Source organism: Festucalex cinctus, chromosome 6 (genome assembly GCF_051991245.1).
Source record: "Festucalex cinctus isolate MCC-2025b chromosome 6, RoL_Fcin_1.0, whole genome shotgun sequence".
Classification (NCBI taxonomy): Eukaryota; Metazoa; Chordata; class Actinopteri; order Syngnathiformes; family Syngnathidae; genus Festucalex; species Festucalex cinctus.
The window spans coordinates 4,261,803-4,287,921 of NC_135416.1; the positions used below are offsets into that span (position 1 = coordinate 4,261,803).

General features: G+C 38.7%; 2 protein-coding genes across 11 annotated transcripts in view; one reads left to right on the forward strand and one right to left on the reverse strand.

Moving 5' to 3' along the window:
• Positions 1-26,119, forward strand: part of lrba (LPS-responsive vesicle trafficking, beach and anchor containing) — a 200,085-nt gene that overhangs the window by 102,967 nt on the left and 70,999 nt on the right. For 6 of the 10 annotated variants that reach the window (XM_077523686.1, XM_077523683.1, XM_077523688.1 and 3 more), the window contains 2 exons: positions 6,168-6,311; positions 7,687-7,826. In XM_077523686.1, coding sequence (XP_077379812.1) covers positions 6,168-6,311; positions 7,687-7,826 — 284 coding nt within the window. The remainder of the gene's footprint in view (positions 1-6,167; positions 6,312-7,686; positions 7,827-26,119) is intronic. The other 4 variants (XM_077523684.1, XM_077523690.1, XM_077523689.1 and 1 more) reach the window with 1 other exon arrangement.
• On the reverse strand, positions 8,735-10,089 carry mab21l2 (mab-21-like 2). The gene has a single exon (XM_077524439.1). The coding sequence runs from the start codon at positions 9,814-9,816 to the stop codon at positions 8,737-8,739; it is 1,080 nt and encodes a 359-aa protein (XP_077380565.1). The 5' UTR covers positions 9,817-10,089; the 3' UTR covers positions 8,735-8,736.

Below are 26,119 nucleotides of genomic sequence, written 5' to 3' on the forward strand. Positions count from 1 at the left end.
ATTACTGCGCCAATTCCTGCCGTAAATAGCAGAAGAAGGACGAGGGGAAATGGCAGGAATACAATTTGATACATGTGCACAAAGGAAATGACTAAATAAAGCCATCAACCTATTGTTAAACTATTACATAATTCTAAACACATCACTTTTTTTTTTTTTTTTAAATGGTATTAGTAGTTCCGTAGTGAGTAAATTTGGTATAAGGACACAAAAAGCACCTGAACTGTAATTAATTGCTTTGTGTTGTTATGCTAATTCACAAGCATTACATTTGTTTGGGTCCTATGGTGCAACATAAAACAAATGGTAATAATAAAAAGACAATATAAATTGGCTACAAAAAAAAAAAAAAGAATATTAAAGATTTTCTGGTGTGACAGCGATACGTTTCTGTACAATAAAACACTTGTAAAATGTTCATTTCAAATTGGTATTCATTATGCAAAAAGCAGAAAAAGGACATCAGTTACACATTTAACAATCATTTTTAAATTTTTAGATGGAATGGATCACTTTCGGTAGACAGCATTGATTTTTGGATTTACACTTAGTGGAAAATTGATCAAAATTCAAAATTCAAATATTCAAATTCCTGAAAACAACCTCACTTTTTAGAGTCCTTTGTCTTGCATTTGAGGTTTTTGACCCATCAGGTTCTGCCATTGTTGCCTGGATTAACCACATCTATCAGACCAAGAGGCTGCTACTGGCTTCAAAAGTCTCCCAAGCCTTTATTAATAAAGAAGAAGAAAAAAAAAAAGCACCATGGAGTACCCACAGCAGGTGTTGCTCCCTCCATATGATTTCCATCGATGTCAAAATGTGGCCAGCTCCTTTTTGTTCTGCCTTTCCGTCATCAACAGCAACATCGGAGGAGTAAAAATACGCTACCTCTCGTCCTGCGGGGAATATATCATTAAAATAACTGACTTTTTTTTTTTTTTTCCCCCTCCGATGTAACCTTTCGTCTTGTTTTCGCCGACCTGACATTTGTTGCGGAAGCGCGACTGGAGATGAGAACGTCGGGCCCCGGTTTCCAAGCACGGAGCGCAAAGGTCATATCTGGCTGCAATTATCTACATCGCACGCAAAGGGAGGGGGTGGTGTTGGCGAAAAGAAACGCACCCTCTTGTTTCCTATCAGAAGGATAGGGATGGACCTCACTTCAGTTTTTTTTGTTTTTTTTTGAGCGAGCGGGATTTCCGCGTTACAAACAACTGTCGTCATTCATGGCATGCCAAGATGGTCGCTTGACTGCCGGTAAATCCGAGTTGGCTGTTTACGTCTGGAAAGTACCACCTCGCCACGGCCGAAGGGGGGTGGTCCTGAAGACTAATGTCTCTGTTCTGGTCATCGAAAGGCTCGTTTTAGACAATTTAATCGCTCGACCAAGAAAAAGTGGAGAGTTAGCCGCTTATGCCGCGTAATGGGGGGACCGTCGGTGCAGGCTATTTATAACTTGGTTATCGTCGAGATCGTTTTTTGGGTCATAAATCTATATTTTTTATTATAGCCTCTTTAGTTTTTTTTGTTTTTTTTTGCCATTCAGAATTTTTGTTAATTTAAAAAAAATGGTCCAACAATTTTCAAAATGCTTTTCGTGTTTTTAAATCCGAAAAACAACCGAAATATACTTTATTTATTGTCATTAAAATTAAACATCCATTGAGTATTTGTAAAAGTAAAGACTTGATTTTGTGAATGTTCAGATATAAATATCCCATAGAGTAATTGCATATCTTAAATGTATTTTATACTAAAAACAAAGACTTAAGCTAATACCAACGCTAGCGCTGATCAATGTCAACTGGATTATGATTTTCCAGATTAATTGTTGCCAGCTCATTCGGATCAACATAACCCAAAATCGTCATAAATAAACGCCCATACAGCTGCTAACCATGAAGACAAAACTTATGACTGTAATTTGATTGTAAACCGTGTTACACAAATTGTGGTATGGTGCACGAGCACCCTTTTATAGTATTTTGGAATTGATTTTTTTTCAGATTTAAAAAAATATATATTTATTTTTTTGTTTTTATTTGTTTTGTCTTGCATTGAGATTTTTTTTTTTGTTTTCCCCACGTGTGATTTAAAAATTTAACAAATATATTGTAATTTAAGACTTTTTTTTTAAAACATTTTATAAAAATAAGTTATTTATCTTTGATTTTTTTTTTTTATTGTAATTTTTAATTTTATTTAATATTTTACATTCCCCACTTATTTTTTTTTTGTATGATATGATTTAAATTTTTCTTTTTCCACTTAATTTTATTGAATAAATAAACCATGTCACACAAACTGTGGTACGGTGCACGAGCACCCTTTTATAGTATTGTGTAATTGATTTTTTTTTTTTTATTAATTTTTTTTTTTAATTTATTTTGTCTTGCATTAAGATTTTTTTTTTGTTTTCCCTACGTGTGATTTAGAAATTTAACAAATGTATATTGTAATTTAAGACTTTTCAAACATTTTATAAAAATAAGTTGTCTTTGATTTTTTTTTTTAATTCAAATTTTTAATTTTGTTTAATATTTTACATTCCCCACTTATTTTTTTGTATAATTTGTTTGATTTAAAATGTTCTTTTTTCACTTTAGTTTGATTCTATTTAACTTCCAATTTTTTTTTAACTTCTAATTCTTGATGTAGAAACTCATGAAACACTTGAATAGATTTCAATATGAGCACTGTATGGATGACTATTAAATATGTTAATACTGCAATTAAAATTTTTGAATGCGCTTGTATTGTAATCTGGGGGAATTACTTATTCTGAACACATTTATGCAATATAGTTTTAAAGTACCGGTGCATTCCGTTTTTTTGTACGCAATGCTACTAAATTGTGACGTTAGCATGCGGTTGTTTGCAACGAAGGGCAAAATTGGGATTGGGTTGGCGGCGCGTTTTCAAGTGAAAAGTGTCCAATTTGAAATCCATCTCTGTTTTGGAGTACCACCCCCCCCCCCCCCACCCCATCTTTCATGCCCACTGGCCCGGTGTGAACACACAGTCATGTGGTACGTATTAGGGCTGGAGGGGGCACTGGTAGTAATTTCAGCACTGCTAACTAAGGAATCCTCCAGGGAGGCCTAATTACAGGAAGAGCATTCGAAATATCAGCCGGCTGCATATTTTCCATGACAAGAGATTTTTTTTTTTTTTTTTCTTCAAAGACCTACGTCGCAGCTGTGCATTTTTTTTTTTTTTCTTTGACTCGACTTGATCCACCTTCAGGTGTTGATAGAAGACAACACAACAACGTTTCGCTGACTGACTGGATTCAAAAGGACTACACACACACGCACACACACACAGAAGCCGCGTCATCATGTTTGTGTGCATGCGCGGCGGGAATGTTTAGCGCGTTTGTGTTGTCATGTTAGTCCTGTTTCAGCGCAGGCTAATCTATTGCTTTGGTAGATCCAACATACCGTGGATATAAAAAGTCTACACACCCCCTTTTCGAATGCTAGGGTTTTGTGACATAAAAATTGATAACCTAGATATTTTATCATTTCAAAATTTTTCTAGCATTGCCACCAAAATCCCAATTTTTCGAAATCTTTTCGGCAGGGGAAGTAAAAGTAAACAACTGAGATGATGTGGTTGCACAAGTGTACACACCGTCTTATAACTGGAGTTGCGGTCGTGTTAAGAATGAACCAATCATATTCAAACTGATGTGAAATGGAAGATATGATTACGCCCAAATAAACTTCAGCTGTTCTGGTAAGCTTTTTCTGACATTTTTTTTTTTTTTTTGTTCTAGTTTGACTGACTACGATTTTTCAATTGTAATTCCTCCCGCAATGTTATTGCTGTAACCTGAGAGCAAGCAGATAGTTTTCACTTTTTATTTAGATTTATTTTATCATTAACTTGTATTTGTTTGTATGTTTTTTTTTTAAATTGTATTTTGATTGGGTTCTTTATTTTAGTTTAAATGTTGAACTTTTTTTTTTTTTATTTTGTGTTCAGTTTTTTCTTTATACAGGACTGTCTCAGAAAATTTGAATATTGTAATAAAGTTCTTTATTTTCTGTCATGCAATTAAAAAAAACAATGTCATACTTTCTGGATTCATTACAAATCAACTGAAATATTGCAAGCCTTTTATTATTTTAATATTTCTGATTATGGCTTACAGCTTAAGAAAACTCAAATATCCGATCTCAAAATATTAGAATATTTCCTTAGAACAAGTTAAAAAAAAAGAAGCCATAATCAGGAATATTAAAACAATAAAAGGCGTGCAGTATTTTAGTTGAGAATCTATGGCATATTTGCTTATTTATTTGCATTACAGAAAATAAAGGACTTTATCACAATATTCAAATTTTCTGAGACAGTCCTGTAAGTTTTGTATAATACTATTTTTCTGTAAATGTTTTAATTAAAGTTGGGGTTTTTTTGTATTGAATTTTAATTTTACAGTGAAACATGTCAAACACCAACTTAATTTTTTTTTTTGTTTTCCTATTTTTCCCCCCAAATCTCATTTAATTTTAATTGACATTTAAATAGTTTGACGGTAAAACATGTGAACCATTGACCTAACTCCTTCAACAACGTTTACCTTTTAATGGCAAATATGTGAAGTTAACCGTCCAATTATATCCTTCCAGGGAAAAGAGACGACTGCCTTTGAGTTGGCAGCCTGTCACAACAGCTCAGCTCTAATTTTCTCATTTATTTGCACATTTCCACCTTTTGTGCGTCACTGAACGTTCGTCGGGCATTGTGCCAACCCGTTGACGACTATTTGCAGCATTTTTGGCCGTGGAGGGAAATTCGTCGCATGTTGGTGCACCTTCACAGCAACATATTTACTAAAGCTTAGTTTTAGAGATTTGCATCACTAGTTGCTAACGTCCAAACTGTCACATGTTAGAAAGCTACTGTTGCCGGCTGCTTGCAAATGTGAGCGACGTCACACGCGTCGTGATCGCGAGATTTCAATTTCAGCATCCCGGCGTCCCTCTTATGAGTCAACGGAGACTTCAGTCTTGCTCCTCATCGACTAACGGCTTCACTTCCTGTATGCTAGACGACAATGTAGAAGGAGCTCTTGTATTTTTCATTTGGCGGAGTTTTTATGATTGTATTATTTATTTATTTTTTGTCTGTAATGTGAGTAAAAGTCAAGAGTATTTTCTATAGTTCTGTGGTTGTCCGGTCCAACACTTTCATGTACAAAACATTGTGAACCAAAAGTGTGGTGTAGTTCCAATCACTCAAATCCAAATCACAGCATAGAAAGCAATATGAATTGCAGTGAAACATTAAATTCAATTTGCTGGTTTTTTTTTCCCCTCTTCAGCACAGTTCAGTTGTATTTAACTTTTAAGTACTTTTAATCTTTAGCAACTGCTTGTACATATTTTAGTACATTTTTTAAAATTTGATCATTAAGCAGACTTTTTTTTTTTTTTTTTTTTTTTTTTTAAGTGCATATTAATTTTGAAACTGTACATATAACTTTAAATTAGGGCTGGGCGATATGGCCAAAAAATAAAATCCTGATTTTTGCAGCCATCCAGGACGATTCCGATTTTAATCGATTTTCATCTAATAAATCCAACAAATGTTTATTTAAAGGTTTCATTTATTCAAAAATAATTGCTGTGCAAAATGTTGAGACACCAGTAACGTATACTGATTCGAGATCAGTTTTAACATAAACTTATCGTTCATAGTTTGTGCTTAAATGCCACAATTAAGTAGTTGGTAGCTATTGTGAACGTCTTGTGCAAAATTACAACACATAAAAGCCTTTGGATGTAACAGAACATAAGAACAACAACTTTTAATAATCCAGAAGGCAAAACTCGATTTCACGATTTAGCAAATTTTCAACGATTCGATTTTTTTAAAATGACGATGTATCGAATTAATTCGATTTATTGCCCAGCCCTACTTTAAATTAATCTTTTTTTTTTTGGAATAAACGGTTGTTTTCATTGAACCCTGATGCCATACTACATTAACGATATTCTAATAATCATTATGGTTGTAGTGGGAGAGCTGAACATTTTTTTTTTTTTTTTTTAAAGGTGGTACTTGGTGTTAAAAATGAGAGGAGCGTTTTTTTTTTGGTTTTTTTTTAAACGGAAGCATACTGCATTCCCGGGTGTCCTCTGGTTGTCATGCAGTGTCTGAGGAAGACGTGCTGAAAGGCAAGCGGTCCATCAAGAGTCCGGCCGTGGCACAGCAGAACTGTGAGAGCGACGCCTCGCTGGACGGCGACGACGACACGCTGTCGTCTCTGGAGGAGAAGGAGCTGGAAAACTTCACCGGTACGAAAACCATAACAAAGGAGAAGGGCTGCATGTGGTTGTTCTCTTCACAGGCAGCTTTCTCGCTCATAACTCATTCTGAGGGATGTTCCTAATATTTTGACCATCTCAGTTAGCTAAGGCAGCCAAAATATTAAACAGTAGGTTTTGTTTTTTAATTTCATGAGATATTTTGTCCCACGTGGAGCTACTTAATAAAATAACCAAAATATTAAAATCCATGAAAAATAAATACATTTGAGGGTGCCAGGTTGGGTTACATGGTGCAGGTCGTCTCTACGCCTATGAATTTCAAGTTCACTATTTTTATTATGACAAGTGTTCCTAATAATCTGACCAGCTCTTAAAAGTAAAGAAATGGAGGCTGTCAATTGTAGTTGCTAGTGGTTCTTCCATCTTGCATTTCCATTTGCTTCAAGTGCTGTTCCTAATGTTTTGACCCTCTCATGACATTCAAGAGAATCAAAATATAAAAAAAAAAAAAAAAAAAAAACTCACAGTACCATAAAAGAAACTGCAGGGTGCCACATGCAGTAGTTTATACTTGAAGCGTGTGTTCCTAATTTTTTGACCCTGTCATTTCGTCACTAACCTAAAACAATTGGCCTATATTTGTATATAGGTTAGCTGCATGACAGGCTACAAATATTAGACAGGAACTTGGAATATGCTACCAGAAGATGAAAACATTAAATTGGTACATGTATTTAAAAAAACAACAAAAAAACAATTTTTTTTATTATTATTTTTTTTTAAAATTTGGTCTCATCGCGCGCATGCGTGTGTTTTAAGACACTTTCAAGTAAAACATTTACTTCGTACTATAGATTAGGAATTAATATCCCAGAAAATCCAACTTGATGCTATTTTGTCGTCTTTTCCCATCAAAATACTGTTAATTAAATATAGTCTGGTAATCCGATTGTATGGTAATCCCTTTATACGGTGGACTCTATTAAAAAAAATAATGTACAGTGGGATTATGGTGACGTTTTAAAATCAGATTTCCACTGGCTTTGAACGATTATATTTGTTTATGCATTTATGCAAATTCGTCGTGTGTGTGTGTGGTTTAACACTCCAATTGTCACAAACGATCAAGTTGAAATGGATCAAAAGTCATTGCAAATTACAAAAAAAATAAATAAATATGAACGGGCCATGTGGAGACTTTTCTTTCCTTATTCGTTTCTACTTTAATTTTTGAATTTGCCTAATTAATTAATAATTAGTAATTAATTACGCGACACTTGCATGTCCTTTACATTTTTAGCAGGCTATATTTTATTTTTATTTTTTTTAATTTTATTTTATTTTAACTTTGCCTCCTCCTGACATTTGCCGGTGTGTGCGCGCGCACGCGCATCCGCACCAGCAGGCCCGGTGAACGTGAGCACGGCGGCCCAGCTGGTGGCTCCGGCCGCGGTGGTGCGAGGAACCGTGTCCATCACCGCCTCCGAGCTCTACTTCGAGGTGGACGAGGACGAGCCGGCGTTCAAGGCCATCGATCCAAAGGTAAGCGGAGAAATCGCGTCAATTCAAATGTTATCACTTTGTAGCTTGTTTTTATTTTAGAAACAAAGACGTTTTAGACATATAATACGTGGTATATATTATAAATGTAGAAATGCTTCACATTTACAGAATTAAATTGTCCAGATATTTTTTTTAGTCAATGGAAAAAAAAAAAAAAAATGGTATCACCGAAAGCTGATTGAAAAATATAACGAAATAACATTACATTAAAAAAATGGCATGACTAGAATTTTGACAGTCCACGTTTGATGGCACTTTTGTGGAGCTACAGGTGGCCCTTTTGGTTCCGCTATGTGGTCACGTGCATTCAAATATGTTTTAAGGGTCGTCCTCACATTAAGAAATGCTGATCGAGAAGTTAACACGTGGCATATATCACTTTTTGAAATGATGCTTTGAAAACGTTTGCAAATTAATTACACGTTTTACATTTTTTTGTGCTGTTTAAAGCTTTAAGTTGAATTTAAAATAAAAATAAATGAGTCTTTTTCTGTCCCCTGCATAAAATAAATTTAAAAACACGCCACAAGGCCTATTTTAAACTCCCAACATTTTATTAACATTTCTTGCTGTTTTTTTTTCTTCCCCCCCCTAAGAAAACCAACTTGGCACGTTGCTTTCATTGCATTTTTAAATAAAAGTTCCTTCTTCTTCTTCTTCACTTGGTGAGAACATTTAAAAAGGAGAGCAAATGTACCTTTTTGTTTTTCCTGAAATCTTCCGCTGCACCTTTTTTTTTTTTTGCTCCAAACCCCCCAAAATGGTGTCGATGTTTTTTTTTTTTTCTTTTTTAACGTCACATTCAGCCGGCAAAAGAAAAGGAGAGCCGGGAGTCGAAGCATTTTTTTCCTCCTCTCTCGCTCTCTCTCGCCATTTTTTTTTTCCCCCCCTACAACTTGTCCAAGCTCTTGGCGTTGGTGAGGATCTCCCTGGCCAGCCTCCACGTCTGCTTGGCGGCCGCCTCCAGGGCCGAGTGCGGCTTCCCCTGAAAGAGGTCCAGGTTGGGCAGGAAGTAGTGCGGGCAGCGCCGGCACTGCAGGCAGGAGATGAGCTGCAGCAGGATGCCGTTGAGCCGGTCGCCCAGGCACGCCTCGTCCCAGTCGGCCTCCCGCGGGTGCTTCTCGCACTCGTACAGCAGCAGCGTCTTCATGTGGTAGCTGTTGAGCGGCTGGCCCGGCAGCTCCAGGTGGCGGTCGCGCAGCGTCTTGAGCACCGACAGGCACTTCTTGCGGCAGCCGGCCATCAGCAGCCGGTTCTCGGCCTCGCTGAACTGCAGCACCCAGGCGTCGCTCTCGGCCGAGCTCTGCTTGCCGCTGAGCGAGTAGCACTCCTTGGAGAGCAGGTTGAAGCCCTCCGCCTTGACCTCGGCCACGCGGTTGGGCCCCGGCCAGGGGATGTGCGCGGCGGGCCACTGCGCCGCGCTGCGCGGCCAGATGCCCGTGCACTTGAAGGCGGGCGTGATCTGCACCACGTAGCGCTCGCGGATGCGCAGGCGCACCTCGCTGGTGTCCGCCACCATCTTGACCACGTCGCGGTAGCTGCACTTGTCCACCGCCTGCGCCACCAGCGTCTGGAAGCGCGAGCGGATCTTGCGCGCCGACAGGTAGCCCGAGGCGGTGATGAACTCCACCCACAGCGACATGCTGCGCTTGCGGCCGTCGCTCAGCTTGAGCACGGCGCAGCCGGGCAGCGAGCCGTCGTCCACGAAGTTGAACACGCCCATCTGGTTGAGGTAGAGCACCACCTCGAACTCGTTGGGCGACGTCACCTCCATGCCCTCGTAGCGCGCGTCGATCTCGCTCAGCGAGCTGATGAAGCGCGGCTCCTGCACCTCCACCTCCTTCAGCACGTCCGACACCACCTTGCACACCTCGCGGATGGTCTTGGCGATGGCGGCCTTGCGCGCCTGGCACCGCTCGCCGTGGTACTTGTTCAGCTGGTACACCAGCTTGGCCTGCGTGGCGATCATGTTGGGGCACAGGTCCGGGCCGTACGCCGGGGAGTCGCAGTAGGCCGACGGATCCAACGCTGACCGGTGGGGTGGGGGAAGAAACGCGAAACGCAGAGCCGAAAAAACAACAACAAAACAAACCAAAAAAGTTCCCTGCACTCCCCGCTTATCGGCTTTTACAAAGTCCGACTCGGGCGCCGCGGCTCGCTCATCCTTGCTCGTCCTCCTCGGCGCACTTTTATGAATGGCGCTCCGGAGCGAGAGTGAACCAGGTCCGGCGTGCTCCTCGGGCAAAAAAAGTGAAGGCGGCCGGGGGCCCCCGCGCAGCCAATCAGCGCGCGGCAGACGCGGCTGGATGAGGGCGAGCGACAGAAAAAAAAAGAGAGAGAGACAAACAGAACGCAAGTTGGTCCAAGCGTGCACCTTCAAGCATGCCCACTGTCAGACCTCCTTTGGAGCACTTAAAAAAAAATAAAAAATCATTTATTACTAGGTTAGTGCTTTGGGGGAAAATAATAAAAGAGAAAAAAAATGACTTTTTCTTTTCTGATATTTTATTAAGTTTCTATTTTTGCTGCATGGGGCTTTAAATAAAAGCAGAAATGCAACATTCTTTTTGACTTTTACAAAATTAATTATTAGCATATTACAGTGATTCACAAATATTTTACCCACGAGCCACCTAAAAAAAATTGCACTTGTCGAAGAACACCATCATGAGCAACATTAAATACAGTATGGAAGGCACAAGTGTTCAGCAAAAAACCCGGCCTGCAGTTTAATTTGTTACAAATTAAATTTAATATTTTTTTAGCTATGGTAACATTATGCAAAGTTAACATTCTGATGTGAGAAGAAAAAAACTGCTTATTGCACATAAAGGTTAACAATTTGCTTGAATTTGTTTTTCACAATACAAATTGTTCTAAAACTAAGAAGCCTAAGTGTATTGTATACTACAAATTGAAAAGTAAAAATCAAAGGGAAAAAAATGTGCTGTACATGTTTTAATCATACTATGGATATCTTAGCTACAAGATTATTTCTGATTGATTGTATCCATATTTTAAAATGGACATTTTGTTACTCTTTAAAGACAAAGTGTGTTGAATTTTTCAATGTACATTTATTAAAAAAAAAAAAAAAAAACTTCAATAATATGCCCAAAAAATGTTCTATCATATCAACGTATACATTTAAAAAAAAAATATATATAATTGTAAGTCTAGTAATGGCTAATTATATGACATGGGTCGCACCGCACCTTACAGGAGGCTGACATGTTTCTCCGCTATCTTTCTGCTATGGATACCCAAAGGAGACAAACTTGTGTAGTAATTGGTGGTCTGCTTGCAAAATGTGGACTCTCTGTGGCACCGTCGCGTGTATGCTTCCAAATGCTTTGAACTTAGGTGGTTGCATTCTATTAGTTCACCACTAGATGTCAACATTTTTTTTACACATTGTCACTTTAATTTAGTTATGTTTTTTTTACGTACGTGTTTTTAGGCCTATTTCAAATTTAACTTTTAAGATTTCTATTGCATTGGAATTACATGTAAATGTGCCTCTGGTACTCCGACATCATCAGCCTAAATTAATTTCTACATATTTACTTTGACCAACTATTTGTATTTATACATTTCAAATGTGGTCTGCACGTTAGTCACTCTGCAGCTTTTTTTTTTCCTGCTTTGTAACAGGACCTCGTGTTGTTGCACTCGGGAAATGCACACGTGCTGCGTGTAGCTGATGTGATACACGCACATACATGAAGACGTACGCATACACTTCGTCCATCGACTTCTATATGACTGCAGACAACCACAATGCATCTCCACCGGGGGGGGACGACTCACTCATGGCTATATTTCTCACGTACGATGACGAACGCAGTGGCGCTTATACCTCACTGGCACTTCCGTCCGACGTTTTTGACGAAGAACACGCAAATTGTAATGATTGAAATATGAAATATAGGTCAAGCGCCAGCTGCTGCCCTGCTGTTTTTTGCCGTGTGGAAAATGTCACGATGAGATTTCGCAGTCGAGGGGAAAAATATACTGTAACGTTATGCTTTCTTTATTTTCACGCGCATTTTTTTTTTTTTGACAATGCAGACTGCATTTGGTCGTCAGATCTAAGAATAGCGCCAACGCGAAGCAGAACGTTGCGAAGATCGCGAGCGAGTGGCCAGCTGTGAGAGCGCTTTCTCCACTTAAAGCCGCAGAGATGTCAGAAAAAAGGCAAAGATTAATTATCTCTCCTTTTCTACACACACTCTGGACTTCATCATGATTTTTTTTTTTTTTTTTTTTTTTTAATAATGCCATAAGACTTAAGCATTGGAAGAGCATTCTTGATTGATTTGCAGTGGCGACGGAGATCTGACTTGTAATGTATTAAATGTACAACGGCCCGGGGGCCATTTGCGGCCCGCCGTCCATTTTTCAGTGGCTCGCAGCATATGCTAAAAATGGCATTTGACTCATTTCAAATAAAATAACAAAAGCAAAAATGGTTGGAGAAGGTCAAAGTAACTAAAACTAACAAAATAACTAAAACAAAAATTCCAAAAATAATTTAACAAAATAAAATAAAAACGAAAACTAATTGAAACTACATTTTATGTTTACAAAACTAACTGTAATTCTAGCAAAAATGTCCTTTATTTTATTGGCAATTAATTTAATGTATGAGCCTTTGGGGATGATTTTAAATGTGATTTTTAGTAATTTATTCTTGATATAAACCGTAATAATGACGTTTGAAAGTATGTCACACAGAAGTGACGTCATCTAGCAGCAGCCAATAGAAAAGCACCTTCAGATGATGTCACTCCCATGCTGTTTTTTAAATATTGCACACAAGTAATATACATTTAAAAAAACTAATACTAATACTGAAACTAACAAACTACACTAAAACTATGCATTTTTGAAGAACTAAACTAACAGAACCACCCTGAAAACTAATAAAAACTAACTAAAATGAAAAATTCCCCAAACTATAATAAGACTACTGCCATATTACAAATAAATTGGTTTATATACTGTAGCACTTTTCTAAATATGTAAAAGCACAAATAAATTATTTGTGCAATTTTTATTACTAAACACAATTTCTCTTCATAACATTATGTGGCCCTTGCGACCTTCTGATTTTCTGTAGTTTGCAAGCTGAAATCTCTTTGGGATTTTTCAACATCTCGTCCGGTGACCATTTTAACTTCCATATTTGTCGAGAGTAGCAGCTCGATGTCCTAATGTGGACAGTAAAATGTCGGAATACGAGGAATACTCTTGGTGGTGGGGGGGTGTGGCGAAATCGCGTGGGTGTGCGACTGTTTATTATCTCGCACGGAGCTCCAGAGGAATAAATCGGCACGGGGTGGAGAGGAAGTGTCCAAATATTATGAAGGACACGCTAACCGTAGCTTAGCGTAATATATGGTGACACAAAGCCGGGGGGCTTCTATAAAGACATAACGGATCTGTTCTGGTCTTGCGCTCGTCCAGATGCTACTTGTGAGATCCACAGTCTGCCGCGCGACGTTGAGCTCATGTCTGATATGGGCGGCCGTTTGAAAAACAATAAAAGAAAAATATTGATGTTGATCCAAGTTAAAGCTGTTTAAAAGCTTTTTTTTTTTTTTCAAATACAGTAATCCCACCCTCCATCACGAGGTTTGTGTTCCAGACCACCACCATGATACATTAAATCAGTGATATAGTTTTTTGTTTTTTTGTTTTTTTATAAACAGCATTAACGCTTTTTAAGGTCTTTAAACACACTTTTAAACTAATATAATTGACATGGATAATAATTGTATGAGATACAGTTGCCACTTCTGTTATAAAAAGCAGATTTAAAGATGATTAGACCTTCCAAAAGGTTGAGCAAAAACTAGGCTGGGCTTGAAATACTTCCTGTTTTCACTCACCAAAAATAGAATTCCACCCAAAATTGTTAACTGCATTCTGCATGCCAAACGAGTGGTGCTGTATAAGGATGTCATTATATCCAAACATCACCATACAATAATTATGATGATATTGTGGGGAGGTTGACGATATTAATTAAAAAAAAAAAAAAAAAAAAAAAAAAGAGCTCATACTTTAAAAAAAATACAAGATACAAAGATACATTTTTTGCACAACAGTGACTTAGACACTTTTTTTTTTGTTTATTGATGCTCTGTGAATTCGATTTAATGTGACAAAGGCTTTGATCATTCACGTCATCCTTGAAAACGTTAAATTTCATCATATCAGTTGTGTTTCATTGTAATTTCATGTACCGTGAGCCCATTGAAAAGAGATACAATGCTGCCATCTGCTGGCCATAGTTTGCGGGTGTTTTAGATTCCACAACCCATTGAGCAGGCAGTGCTGCACAAGGCATTGCACTGCCCATTGAGGGGGAAAAAAAAAAAAAAAAAACTTAGTAAACGTCAATTAACGTTTATGGCGGCATTCATTAGGATTTTAGCATACGCCATTAAACGTTTTTGGCAGTCAAAGAGTTAATAACGTGACATGACAACAATGATATATTGTGGCAAATTTAATATCGCAATATCACGATATATTGCCATTATTGTTACATCCTGTGCTATACTGTATAACCGTATGAGTTCATTTTAGCCAATGAGAAGCCAGAAGAAAGTCTGTGGTTGAAAAGGCAAGATAGCTTGGTTGAATTGCCTTTTTGCAGTGCAACCATTTTCCCCCCACATTTCCCCTCCAGGTGGTCGTCAAGCTACTGTGTATACATTTACGATGACTACAACCTCCTCCAAGGCCAGATTTGTTCCCAAAACATACACAAGATATTATCTACTGAACATCGTGTTAGTGTTATGACTACAATTATGGGGGGGCAAATGCGACCCCCCCCCCCCCCCCCCCCAACCTCCATCCCCTTTCCCTCCCATGAGCTCCGAATACAAACGCATCAGACATGTAAACAGACATCCTCGACGTCAAGTGTTAAGGATGTTCCTTCTCTCGTGGCAGCTGCTCGCTCCAAAAAGAAAAATCATCGCGGGCGACTAATTGGCGGACGGGGCGAAGCATCTGCTCGGCAGATAGATGCTTCAGTGTGTGCGTGCGCGTACGTGCGTGTGTGTGTTTTGGAGCAGCAGCAGCAGCACTCCCTGCTTCAACGCAAGGCATCAATATTGCATGTGTTGTTGCACAGCCCCTCTTAGAGGCTTCCAATGGCGACTCAATGAGGAAGTGAGGATGCGTTTTGTCAAGATAACTGTATGATGGAAAGTTGCTTGAGATTGGCGGATACACCGCGGCGGATTCTCTTCCAAATTGGGGGCATGAACATTCCAAATGGCAAACTAGCAATTTCTTCAGGAATTTTAAATCATGGACTGGTTGTTCCACACTTTGGTAGGTTGTACTGTAATTGGTTAAAAAGTCATTTTTGTCGTACACCAAACCGTGTATTTCAAAGCGTTGGTGTACATTTCCTTGAAGGTCAGCTTTCCAGTAAGACCCCCCCCCCCCCATTGAGAAGACATTGCTAAGCCTAATTAGCGGGGCGGTGACGGCTACCCGGGGTAAGCCGCCGCGTTTGGATTGATGCTCGCTCGCTCGCTCGGAGAAAATCAGCCGAGTGTTTCGTAAAAAAAAAAAGAGCGAGCCGATCATTACCCAAAAGCGGGACCGCTCTTCCCCTTCGTGAACCCCCTCGCCCACACCCCCACCTCCGCGGCTGCCAATCACAAAGAGGCATGGTCTCTGAGCGAGCAGCCTATTGATTTTCCAGTTAGAGCCTAAGTAGTTTGTGCTATCGGGCTAACGGACAGGCCGCGCAGGTATGTCATTATCAATGAGCCTGAGGAAACACCCCCCCCCCTCCAACCCCAACCGAATCTGATGCTCTGAATCTCGTGCTCTTTTCAATGTGCACTTGTGCACCAATTATGTGCGTCCCTGCATATCTTCTTTGTTTCTCCTATACTGTACACTAGAAAGTAGGGCCCGACCGATTAATCGGCCGGCGATTATAATCGGCCGATTATTGGCCTTCAAACATCAGTCAAAACAATCGGCCAATTGGGCCAAAAGGCCAATTATTTCCCCCTTAAAACATTATCAAAGAAAAACCAAAGTTTCCGACGCTGTGAAAGTGCCCTGAATGCACCATTTTGCTTTCGTAGCATTAGCAACTAGCAATTGTGAGCGTATGTTATTCTGTTGTCCCTAAGCATCCTTTAAGTTTTTTTAATGACACCACAGTTGGCGTTAACCGTAAGTGTAAACACACAACGTTAAGAATTACGTCCACTGTTTATTTAAATACAAAACATTCTTTGTTTAGAAAATGTCGGTAGCCTAGCCCTAACAGGAAGTTAGCGAATGCTAACAGGAAGTTAGCGTCGACTTCGGGAGTGTTTTTCCTTCAAATAACGAATATCCACACATAAATCTTGTGGGAACACATACCCACAGATGAGATAATTCTTCCCAATGTGTGAAAAACGAGTTATTTTAATAGAATTCAATCGCAACTTTCTTCTGTACTCATGTTAAGTGTGTAGCCAAGTCATCTTAATTTATATAGTACTTTCAAACAGCCTTAGCTGTCAGTATTTGTATTATATATATTTTTAATAAATTAGAGGCAGATGAATCGGTAATCAGTATTTTTTTTTTCTGCCAAAACTCGGTATCAGCATCGGCCTCAAATAACGCATATCGGTCGGGCCCTACTAGAAAGTTTCAGAATCAGGCTGATAAATCACTCGAGCGAGCGGTAAGCAGGTCGGACAGTCCACGTAAAGCCAATTGTGCACTAAGGCTTGTTTTTGTGGTCATCTTGCCACCTAATGATGACTAATGTCTCGCTTTCGAGTGCTTCACTAGTAAACAAGTTTGACTCCAATCGGCTTCCAACCGCACACGCTTCAACTCAAACCGCCGAGCACCTTCACACAAAGAGACGCTGCCCCCACTTTGGTCGCACCTGAGCCAAGACCCTCCATCATGCCTTGTCTCTGGATTTGACTGGGATGCTGCCCCCCCCTTTTGATTGATCCCCTCGCTCCATCATTTATTCCCCTCGGCTGCCGTCGACACCCCGTGTCAAAGGCGACACCGCCGCCTGATGGATAGGCCTGCTTACGGATGCCAGCGCGCCTGGTAGGCCGCTGATATTACAATCGGCACCTGTGTACCTGCTGTTCGCTCGCCATCGGGCCCGGGTCAGCCAGAATTGAACGATCGATTGTCCGGGGCCGAGGCGTGCGCCGGCGTGGAATTGAAAATGGATTTGAGACCGTCCCGGAATATCTTTAGCGGGTTGAAGTGGGGAAAGCATCTTTTTCATCTGCATACTTAACGCATCATGAATGGATACGAGATACGTTTAGCCACATTTTGTGGTCTTGAGATTTGTGTTTGTGTGGCAACAAAGAACGCACAATGAATTCTCAATCCTCAGTTGCCATTACGGTTAATGATCCATGCAGTCTGCTTGAAATGGGGCATCCATTGGGTTGTTGCAGCACATTACACACACACAAGACTCAGCCCTAACAAACAAAAACCGCACAAATAATTTTATTACAACAAAATATCAAAATGTTTATTCTGTTATGTGGCAAAGCCATTTTCTGTACAGTGCCCCCTTCCTGATCATCACATCAATTTTAACACATTCACTGCCACCCCAAAAATGCATCATTTGACGTCTTTTTCCGTCAATGGCAGTGAATGAGTTAATATTTCACAATAACTTAAATAAGTGCAATTACTGCTTTCCAATGTTGGTCTACTTTTCTTCACGTAATTATTTCAGTTATATATATATATATATATATAGGGGACTTTTTGTGTATGAATGGCGGTCAATGTCACACCGCGGCATCTGAACTGGATTTAAGGCCAGACTTTGACTTTTTGGGTCCTCGTCCTGCTGCACAATTCAAGAGCGCTTGAGTTTGAAGGCACCAACTGATGCCTGCAGTATTTTCTGGAAAACAGCAGTTGTTTTGATTAATCACAGCAAGTTTCGTCCATGTCCCGACTTAGCATAGCAGCCCCAGATCATGACATTGCCACCAATATGGTTGATCAAATGCTATCATTTTTCCGCCACATGTAACGAGCCGCAGAACCTTCCCAAAACGTTCAAATTTTATCTCGTCAGTCCACAAGAATATTTTTGCAAAAAAAGAAATGATGCTGTAAAGGGGATTCACAACTACAACCACAGGGGGCAGTTTAACTTTATGTTATATATATATATATATATATATTATATATATTTAAGTCCTATTCTTTGCCCGGTCTTTCAAAAGCCCGCTTTGGACGCCCAGCCTCGATTTTTTTTTCCCCTGAGAGGGGTCTCCTTTTCGCCCTGCACCCACTTAAGCCCACCACAATAGCTGGATTAGGAAAGAATTTACTCCAGTGCAGGCGGCTTTTGACGCCAAGCCGTCACTAAATAGCCACAAAAATGTCAAATTGACGGCAAAGCGAGAGGAGGCGGTCATCTGTCTTAACCTGTCTGCCGTTTGCCACGGTGCCCTCCGAAGATTCAAAGCTTGGCTCTCTCCTAGATTTTCAGATTGGCGCAAGGCACATGGTTGGATTGTGTAAAAAAGGTGTAAAAAAAAAAAAAAAAAAAAAAAAAAAAAGTTCTCTATTGATCAACAAAATGGATTAATTTCATAAAATAGGTAAGGTACATAAATGAGATTTATATTTTTTAAAGTAAAGAACTAAAAACAATAGAAAGCAAATTAAGTAAAAAAAAAAAATCAGAAAAGCAAAAAAGATAAATAATATAATCATATTAAGCAAATACAAGTGTTGTACAGTATTTTTCCTTATTAACTCATTCACTCCCAGCAATTTTACTGGATTTTGACTGATTTTGCAAGGCCCACCGAACATTGTGTTCTGTTGCTATAAAAACATGAGAAAAGAAAGATTAAAGTCTCTTCTTTCATCAGGAAAAAAAAAAAAGTATATTTCTAGTTGTTTCCGTTTTGCAGCAATTAGCATTAGAATGTAGCTAAGTTTAATCAATATTCACAAATATATTTAGAATTGTGAGTAATTTAGCTGTTTTTTTTCCCCCCAACATGGCCCTAGTTGTTCTGCCACCTGCTGGCCGTTTGTATAAAAACTACCATTTTTTTCAACCGTTCTTTGCAGTTGAGAGGCTGCATCAAAACCTTCTGTAAGCTCTAGCATTTAAAAAAAAATGTATAAATACATCTTAGGGACAATTAAACTGTTAAAATAAAACGTATTTATACGCTTTTGGGAATAAACGAGTAATTATTATTATTTTTTTTTTAATGGGCTGAGGCTGGAACAGATTAATGGCATTTCCATTCATTTCAATAAAGAAATATTATTTGAGATGCAAATGCATATCATGGAACAATTTCACCTTGGATCTCAAAGCACCACTGTATAATAAATTGAAAAATATATATTTAGTCCAAAATTTAATTTAATTTGGTTTCAGTCAAATGTCTTTTTTTTTTTTTTTATAAATAAGTAAAAGCAGTCCTCTCGTATGTCTGCATCATTTCGCACTGAGCTTTTGCCCAAAGGCGGAATAATTTTTAATGCACACTTTGTCACTTCTTCGACCAATTAACCCCAAGAGCGCTGTAGCATTTCCCTAAATCCACATTTTTTATTTATTTTTTATTTTTTTTTGGTCACTTCAAAAAGGCTAAGCCACCGAGGAAGAGAAAGGGCAGCAGAAAAGGCTAACCTGTTAGCAAACAGTGAAAAGAGGCTTTAATCCTTAATAGGCTAAATTCAGACTAAGTGGCCCCTAAGACACTTTCAAAGGGAGACTTTTCAGACTCGCCGTTTGGGGACTTGAATGCTTTGAGGCCCATTTTTTTTCTTTCTTTTTTTTTTAGTGGGGGTGTGCTTCATAAGCTCAGAGTGACGCTGACTGCATGCTGGGCTTGTTTATTTTCCTTTCATTCTCCTCTTAAATCGCACTCCGCCACAGTCCTTTTACTCGTTTATTTTTCCTTGCCCGTCGCTAGTTTGTTTGACTTCCCTCGAGGGGAAGGGAACTTTTTTTTTTTCTTTTTTTTTTTAAAGTGTGTGAGCGGTGATTACATCCCAAATTAGTCGCATGTCGCCGGAACAGTTGTGTCCGTCAGTCGTCAGTAAACAACAGCGGCCGTGACCACATGTGACAGTCGTGTCGTAAATTATTGTCATCCGAATTTGTAAGCGTAATTGGGTTAGTACTCGCAGCGGTTTAGTGGAAATGGCTTGTTGATTTCATTCGGTTATATAGTGGAGGCATCAAAAAGCCAAATTAAATTGGAAGTCAAGCAACCCCTCAAAAAATTCTTGACCACCGTATGTTCTATGCAGCCCCACTAGTCTAAATACAGTGTTCTGTTTAATATTGCAGTAGTGGAATACGAGCTAAGCAGCAAAATCAAGCAGTTTTTATCAATATCAGTAGGAGGCCATTTTGCCACTGGCTGTATAGTGAAAATGACATCACAGTTGGTCATGTCTCAGGTAACAACCAATCACAGCTCAGCTTCAGAAAACAGGTGAGCTGTGATTAGTCCTTGCCTGAGTCCCGAGCAACTGTGATGTCATCTTCGGTTGACAGCAAGTGGCAAAATGGCTGCCCCGAGATGGATAATATCATGACTAGGGTCATGCAAGGGTTATGTTTACTGTCATGCAAGGGTTATGTTTGGGTCATGACCTTGAGGTCAAGTGTCTGTTTTGAACTGATGTAACCAGCATCTAGTTTCAACTGGTCTTAAGCTATGTGATGTCAGAAGCTATGTGATGTCAGGAATCTTTAATCTCTTTATCTGGTCAACAGCCAATCAGATAATTCCATGTCAGTCCTGTTACCCACATGTCTAGCCACAGCCAATCAGATCAATTTATTGTCTATATAAGCCGGTTTGAGAAGTGTGTGTTTTTGTCGGATTATTACCTCTGTTCCTCTGTGCACCTCCACAGCCCAAGTTAGCTTAGCGTCTCGTGATTCCCGATACATTCTCTTTGTTTCTCGTCTCGTCAAAGTTTGTTCTACGCCTCTCCATGTTATGCGAATAAAGAGTTCAAATTTTATTTGCGTCTGCGTTTTTCAGAACATAACAGATAAAAATGGCTGGATAATTGATAGTGAGGTCACATATAAACATATCATTGTCAAGAAATGTTTAAAGTTGACTTCCCAAGGTTATATGGTGTGCACATTTGCCTCCCCCCAAAAAATAACGTGAGATTGTACAGTTTAGAATATCGGAAAAGGAAATTGGGAAAAAGACTAAAACAGGCACCCAAATGACACACTTGGGTATCAGACATGAGTTCTTCATTCATGTCAATGGCTATCTGGCACAATAGCGATTTCAATATTATTACTAGGCCCATTTCTACTACTACAGCATGTAGCTAGCTAGCTAACTAGCTAGCTTATGCTTACACCCTTAAAACACTTTTCCTTGGTGCAATTTACACAAGAGCTCAGTGGTGGTATTGAAATTCCGAAGCGCAAAAGGTAATACCGCAAACTGCGCTGCCTGAGAGGAGCCCTTGAAAGCCCGTTAGCTCGCAAGCTAGCTGGTGGCTAGCGGCCCTCACTGCGACATGGTCAAGTCTTGTGATTATCTGGTGGAATATTTTCCAGCCACCGCAGGTTTGAGCATCAGCGGACGCACCCGAAGCGAGTGTGAGCGGAAACCACAGCTTAATTTTTCGTAATGTTCATTTTGACCCAGATATTTTTTTATTATTTTTTTTTATTCACAATATTTCAAAATTGCGTCACGGTCCACCGGTTCAAGCGTCGGAGACGTTATGGCTGCCGGATAACCAGCCGTGTGTGAAAGTCCAGTCATGTGGCTTGCAAGTTTTTCCTCATTAGCCGCCATTGTTTTTGCGTTCTCACCTCCCCGAATGTTCCTTCCCTCCTTGACGCCATCCTCGTGCTTAGGCAATCCAGAATTTATTTATTTTTTCCCCCCCCCATCGCCTATCACTCAATCTGAAAAGCAAAATCCGTCTTAATTGGCTCCAGAGGGCCGGAGGAGGCTTTGTGTCAACGTTGACGAGGGTCCTGATTGGTCGGCGGGCTCAGACACCCAACAGACGCCCTCGTTAGAGAGTCAAGGGTTGGCGCGGGGCGTCGGGGTGCCTTTTTGCTCGCTCGGCTCGTTAGTACGATGAACTCATTTGCTGACGATCCGGCTGACAAGGCCCGCTTGGCCAGCGTTTGGGGCTGCAATCTGGGCTGAACAAGTTTTATTGAAAAATAATCTCATTGATATTTTTTTTCCCCTCAACGTTGTGATTATGATTTAATATGCGATTGCTTTATTAAGGTCCAATTTTACCCCGCTCAAGGGCACGTGAAGAAATAGTTTGTCTCAAGGGAAGCAAGCGAGCATATATCCAACAACTAGTTGCCATTTTTTTATTTTGTCTCCAGCATGACTTTAACTGTGGCCCTCCAACTGCCCCAATTTCAAACTGAAGTCACCTATTTATTTTTATTTTTTTATATATATATATATATATTCAACATCAAATATAACACAAAGCAAATGCTATTATTATTATTATTATTATTATTATTATTATTATTATTATTATTATTTATTTATTTATTTATTTATTTATTTATTTATTTATTTATTTTTAATAAATAATAGAAGCAGCATGGATGATACGGGACTGTCAGAAAATTAGAATATTGTGATAAAGTTCTTTATTTTCTGTAATGCAATTAAAAAAAAAAAAAACATGTCATACATTCCGGATTCATTACAAATCAACTGAAATATTGCAAGCCTTTTATTGTTTTAATATTGCTGATATGGCTTCTTTTTATTGATTTATTTATTTTTTACTTGGTCTGATGAAATATTCTAATATTTTGAGATAGGATATTTGAGTGTTCTTAAGCTGTAAGCCATAATCAGCAATATTAAAATAATAAAAGGCTTGCAATATTTCAGTTGATTTGTAATGAATCCAGAATGTATGACATGTTTTTTTTTTTTTAATTGCATTACAGAAAATAAAGAACTTTATCACAATATTCTAATTTTCTGAGACAGTCCTGTATATATTTTTAATTTAATGAAAAAGAACAAATATAAAACTTAAAATATAGTCCTGTAGAAATTGATAATAAAAAATAAAAAAAAACTTAAGAACAAATGAAGCAAAAAAAAAAAAGTATGGCAAAAATGTAAAATTTACAGAACAAAACGAAAAAAAAAAAGGAAAAGGAAAATAGCAACAATATACAACTAATGACCACAAAATAAAATAAGTAAAAATATAATAATTTAAAAAGAAGACAATGAAAAAGTATGTACTGGCAAAAAAATTATGAAATGTGTTTTAGGTGCCTTGTTTTATTGCACAAGGTGCAAACCAATAAAAACTCCCATGACACAAATCAAACTTCAATATTTGCTTTTGTGACCATGCTAGTAACATGAGCACGTGTATGAACGTAAAGTTGGTCTTTTGGTTGATTGAAAAGCAATTTGGGACCCTCAATGCTGATGAGTCCACAGTTGTTAGATTATTATTATTTTTTCTCTTCTTTTATGAATATTCTCTCCACTCGGTCCTCTCTTGTGCTTCTGTTTTGATGTTGATGGATCACCTCTCTTCCTCCCGCTCATTAATTTCATCACCTTATCTCCCACACAGCACTTGATTCCACCAAAAAAAAAAAAAAAAAAAGGTAATGATAAATCCCTCATCCATTATCCTTTAACCGAGGCAGCCATGCGGAAACACTTAATAACAGGCTACAAATTGAACTTCAATCACCTCATTTTTTTTTGCCCCTCCTCACACCTCCCCCAATAGACGCAGACGCTCCGACTTATTCCGCACTTTTACATCTTTGCCTCGCATTTATTTGACTTTTTGCACTGCGACGAAACAAATTGTTGAGCTAATTGGCGCTGGCTTCATCTTATCAGGACCAAAACACATTCGCCGAGGTTGTGTGCGTCTCATCTGTTTGCAAGTTCATTGTTGATGGTTGTTGCATCTATTTCTGCCAGTAGGAGGCGTGGAATTCGTCACGGGTGAGACATTTGCTCAAGATTTCACCTTGTGGTTAACTCTTTGACTGCCGAAGACGATTAATAATGATTCGTAAAATGACAATGAATGGAATGCGATCTTTCATTTAGTACCCACATTGTATATGTAGTAAAGGCAAGCAATATTCCTTTTTTGCCTTGAAAGATGAGTTTTAAAATGCTCAATCTTTTTTTTTTTTTTTTTTTTGATAACGTGTAGCAGTCAAAGTTAATAACGTGCTTTTGACAAAATACTGATGAAGTTCCACAGAGAGACGCCACCGTCCCAACAAATATATTTTACCAGACTGTGACACTCACACAATCTCGACGTCCCCTCAAATCATCCCCCACCACGGTCTTCATCTTTCTACCTTGCAGATGGAAAAGCGAAGCGAGTGACAAGCGGCCTGACAAAGTATCGGCGCCGTAATGTGACCACGTCCGGGATAAATGGACACCGTGTGGAGGTTACTGTCCATGCTGGAATTATTGCGGATGCAGTGACAAATAGAAATGCTGGAAGTGCATCAGTCATGTTTAAATATCAGGATATGGCTTCAGAAGCACATACAATACGCTAAAAAAAAGGTTCATTCAACATTATACATTAATAAGGTTAGAGTAATACATTTTTCGGTCAAATCAGACAGAAAACAGCAACAAAAAACCTGCTTTGAAAATTTGGGACGTAACGATAAGGGCAATATCGTGATATTAAAACTTCCACAATATCGTCGTCGTCATGTTCACAATATTTAAAAGGAACACATCTGTTAAAAAAAAAAAGTCAGGTTGATTTCCATTTGTGCAGTTCTAGCACCCTCTAGTGGCTATTTTATTAGTGCAATTTAATTTTCATTAGGGATGTTTTGGCCTTCTACGTTTAAAATCTATGCTAATTGTCAGATGAAGGGGAATCGAATTTGCTTGTGAAGCGATTTTTGTGTGCTTGCATTAGCAAGTAAGTGCCTCAATATTGTTATTAGAAGTTGTAGGTGGTTTGTATGCATTGTTTGTGTTTTTTAGTATGAATTCTTTTTTTTATTACAATATTGTGACCTTTTTTAAATATCGCCCACCCCCCCACAATATCGTGATAATTATCGTATCGTGACCTTCATATCGTGATAATATCGTATCGTGATGTTTGGATATGGTTACATCCCTATCAAAAATACAAGTAAGTAAAAGAAAGTAAGTAAAAAATAACAGTAAGTAAAAAAAAAAAAAAAAATACACGTAAGCATTTTGACTGCGAAGTACGATAAAAAACATAAAAAAAAATAAATAAATAAGAAAATGAAATGAAGGTCGAAAACCGAATCACGGCGTGGCGGCGCACGTCTATTGACGTTTCATTTGGAGCGAAACGGCGCGCGCGCAGCAGCCGATCAATTTGAAGGCGTCACGCCGCAGAGAGAAAACAAAAGGAAGGCGGCTGATTGCTAAGGTCTGTGCGCCTACTTCAACCTGTTTGTGCGCCTGGCTGCCGCTCAGGCGGCTGCTCGTTTCTGCGCCGCTGTCGTTTGTCACTGTCAGACGCCCAAAAGGCGGCAGAATGAAGAGGGACACGCAAAGAAAGAAAAGGAACCAGATCGCAAATGGAAAGCGTGAAGCCTCGAATATAGCACCTTTACATCCTTTTCCCAACCCACCGTCTTCTTGAGCTTCATTTTTATTTTAAAAATGGTGACAAAATGCTGTAGACATCCACAATATGTCATTTGTTTTCATTTGTTTACTGCCTGTCTGTCAAAATATGTTTTTAACATGAAAGCAGTCCATGGCGCAAAAAAGAAAGAAAAAGAAAAAACTCCTCGGTGCAGCTAATTGGTGTTGAAAAATGTCTACACCGATTAATCGACTTTCATTACATAGAAGTCGACTGCAAAAAAACTTTGTTGTTCAACGCCTACAACCCAAGCAAAGGTTAGTAATAAAATAAACATTGTATCACGGTATTAACATTACAGCTATAAAATGTCTTTTTTTTTTTTTTTTAAATATATGAGTAAAAACATATTTTCCTCATTTAACACAATCCATTTCTATTTTAGACAAAATATACAATATTTGGTACATTAAGAAATGTGTATAATGTTAAGTTCAAATTAATTAAAATTAATTAAATAAATAAATATTAACATTCTTCTTTTGTTTTAAATGGTAGTAAGTCACAGTGTCCCATCACTGGTGAGTTACTCGTGCGCTACTCATGTTGTACTT

What these genes read in the sequence shown, in the direction of transcription:
- mab21l2 (XM_077524439.1), bottom strand. Translation starts at nt 9,816, where the DNA reads ATGATCGCCACGCAGGCCAAGCTGGTGTACCAGCTGAACAAGTACCAC.